This window comes from Octodon degus, unplaced genomic scaffold (assembly GCF_000260255.1).
Source record: "Octodon degus isolate 3935 unplaced genomic scaffold, OctDeg1.0 scaffold00532, whole genome shotgun sequence".
NCBI lineage: Eukaryota > Metazoa > Chordata > Mammalia > Rodentia > Octodontidae > Octodon > Octodon degus.
In genome coordinates, this window is record NW_004525108.1 from 41,589 (window position 1) to 44,589 (window position 3,001).

At 38.8% G+C, this 3,001-nt stretch overlaps 1 protein-coding gene and 1 pseudogene across 1 annotated transcript in view; both read right to left on the reverse strand.

Annotated features, from left to right (window-relative positions):
* LOC101563014 overlaps positions 1-714 on the reverse strand; it is a 34,422-nt pseudogene extending 33,708 nt beyond the window's left edge.
* A 1,548-nt stretch (positions 715-2,262) lies between these two features.
* The window catches only part of LOC101563413 (olfactory receptor 4C46-like), a 5,378-nt gene continuing 4,639 nt past the window's right edge, over positions 2,263-3,001 (reverse strand). The window contains exon 2 of the mRNA XM_012513380.1: positions 2,263-2,290. Coding sequence (XP_012368834.1) covers positions 2,263-2,290 — 28 coding nt within the window. The remainder of the gene's footprint in view (positions 2,291-3,001) is intronic.

Here is a 3,001-nt window from a genome sequence, read left to right on the forward strand (position 1 = left end):
TATTCACTGACAATGGGGAGGGATGAGCAGTCTGCAGTACATGGTGCCACTTCCTGTCAAGAGCATTTCCCTTCTTCTGAGTATAAGAGCCCCAGAGCAAGAAGACGAGGCCATTTTGGTTCTGACTGAGGCAGGACATGACAGCATCAGTGAACTCCTCCCAGCCAGCTCCTTATGTGAATTGGCTTGATGGGCCTGAAATTGAGGATGACATTGAGCAACAGGACACCTTGCTTAACCTATCCAGATAAATCTCCATGGCCAGGATGAATAAAGCTATCTATGTGTGTTGACAGCTCTTTAGAGATATTTTCCAAACTGGACTGGAGTGTAATAGGTCTTTGGACACTAAATCAGAGCCCATGAGCTTGACTGGGTCTATGATAAGGATCCTGTCCCAGGAAAACAACTTTCACATTTCGTATGTCACACATTTGGGTCCAGGTTTGAAGACTTGGTGTGGGGGTGGAAAAACAGTGTAATGTTTTCTTTCTTCTGCAATAAATCCCTTTAGCTTTATAAAATATGGTTTCCTGAACTCTCCGCTGAGGTGCTTCTTCCAGCTGTCCCGGAAGCCCACAGGCACCTTTCTGGCTGCAACGTCGCAGCCTTGTTTCTCTGAATGTAGTCCAGTTGTCCAGTGCTTAGGGGCAAGGAGGGTGGCTTGCCGAGCTCATCCTGCCCAGCCAGGGCCTTCTTGGTGGGACTGGCCATCACATCACTGTTCTCTCCAGCTATGACACGCCGGCTTTGGGTCGGCTGGTTGAGGACTGTAGGCAAGACGTTTCCTGTCCTGTTCGGGGTGCAATGAGGTGCAGATGCAAGGAGCCCTTACAGTGTTCACTGAGCTTTAGTACACATTATTTCATCCACTTTTCACAACCTGTTTTTGTCAGCAGTATCTCCTTTTTGTTCTCCAAAATAAATCCCAAATTCATTGACAGTTTTCCATCTTCTGCTACATGCTCAGTTGGTCTTGTAACCAGCCACTTAGGTTCACTGGCTTGCCCCTGATCAAATCAAAGGAGGCCATATAATGTGGTAAAAGGGATAAAAGTGTTTATTCAATGGAAGATCCAACAGAGATGGAGAAGCCTTTTGCCTCAAATTACTACCTCCCCCTGTACAGATGGACAAGGGCTGTTCATAGTCTATTTATTCTAGATACTCCCTTTTCAAATGGATGCTTACATTGGGGATCTAATATTTTTGAGTTTTTAATATATTCTAGATAGTGGCTGTCTTTCACAGGATAAGCTGGCAATTTTCCCCAATCTGTAGGTTCCCTCCATTGATGATTTCCTTTGCTGTGTACAAGTCATAATCTGATGTGATCTCATTTGATAATTATCAGTATTTCTTTGTGTGCAAGCAAGGTTCTATTTGGAAGGTCTTTATCTTACACCTATATGTTTGAATGTCTTACCCATTTTGCCTCCCAACATATTTTTTCTGTTGTAATGTTCAGATATTTGATCCATTTTGATTTTACTTTAGTGCACGGTAAGAGTGCAGGGACCAAATGTGGTGGCCCATTCTTGTGCTGCCAACATGTAGGAGGCTGAAGCAGGAGGATGCTTGTGAGTTCCAGATCAGCCTGGGCAACAAAGTGAGTTCAAAGTCAGCTGAAACTGCATAAAAAGACCATCTCAAAAGGACAAAAAAAGGTATAGGTACGGTTTTAGGTTCCACTTTTAGCATGTGACTACTCAGTTTCCATGGTGCCTTTTGTTAAAGAAGGAATGTTTCCTGTGGCAAAAGAATTAGGCTGTTTTGTCAGATATAACATAGATGAGTGTGCCTGGAGTTCTTTTTGCATCCTGTATCTGTTCCATTGATCCACAAGTCTACTTTTTGCCCATATGGTGTTATTTTTATTACTGTATCTTTGTAGTATACCTTGAAATTAGGTGTTGTGATGCTCACTGCCTTGCGGTTGTTGTTTAGAATGCCTTTGGCTCTTCATGTTTCATATAAATTTTAAGACTGCTTCCTCTAGTTCTGTGGGGGAATTTTGTTCTTGGTACTTAACTGAGATTGTGTTAAATCCATACAACAGTTTGGAAGTATGTCAATTTTGACCATACTGGTTCTATCTAAGAAGATAACTTTCCAATTTTGTGCATTCACTTTTAACTCCTTTATTCAAAGTGCTATAGTTTTATTTTTATAGAGGTCCTAAGTATTTCATTTTTTTGATGCTATTGTAAAAAGTATTGTTTCTCTAACTTCTGGTGAATTTGTTATTGGTGTACGGGAACTCTATTGATTATTTATTATTGAAGATTGACTTTGTATCCTGCTGCTCTACAATGAATTTAACTTATTTTCTCTTTTTCTATTTTGAATTATAAAAAGGTTCATTTTGCCTCAGAGTTCAGATGGTTCAGAGTTGGGAACTTCATCTGGTAATGTCTCAAGAAGAAGCAGAGTTTAATACTGCTAGAAAACAAGTGTTTGAGTGTGTGTGTGTGTGTGTGTGTGTGTGTGTGTGTGTGTAGCAATTTCCAAAAAAAATATTCATTCAACTAAGAATAGTAGTAATATCAATATTTATTATGATGAGGAATATTTTCATTTTACTATTTTCTCTTTAATTGTGAGTATTCTACATGTGTTTTAAAATGTTTATTTTCATCAAAACATTTTAATCAAATAAACTGACATTTCTTATAGCATAAACAACAGTGTTTTTATTAATCAAACACTAGGCCCAACCAATTTTATATGACAAAAACATCAAAAGACGTGATATAAGAATAGTATTTTTGTTCAAAATTTATGTTAATGCTCTGATTCAGTAATTTAATTTTTTACTCTTTGTTCCTTTCAATTACAACAGTATAGTTCAGTGTTGTGAGATGTTGGAGTTTTTTGGGGAAATAAAATTTCACATAGGGTTAAATTAAGTTGTAAAGTCACTGGACTACTTTTACTCAACAAGCAAAAAGCACAGTGTGCCAGGGAGATAGTGCAGTAGATAAAGCGCTTGCCTGGCAAG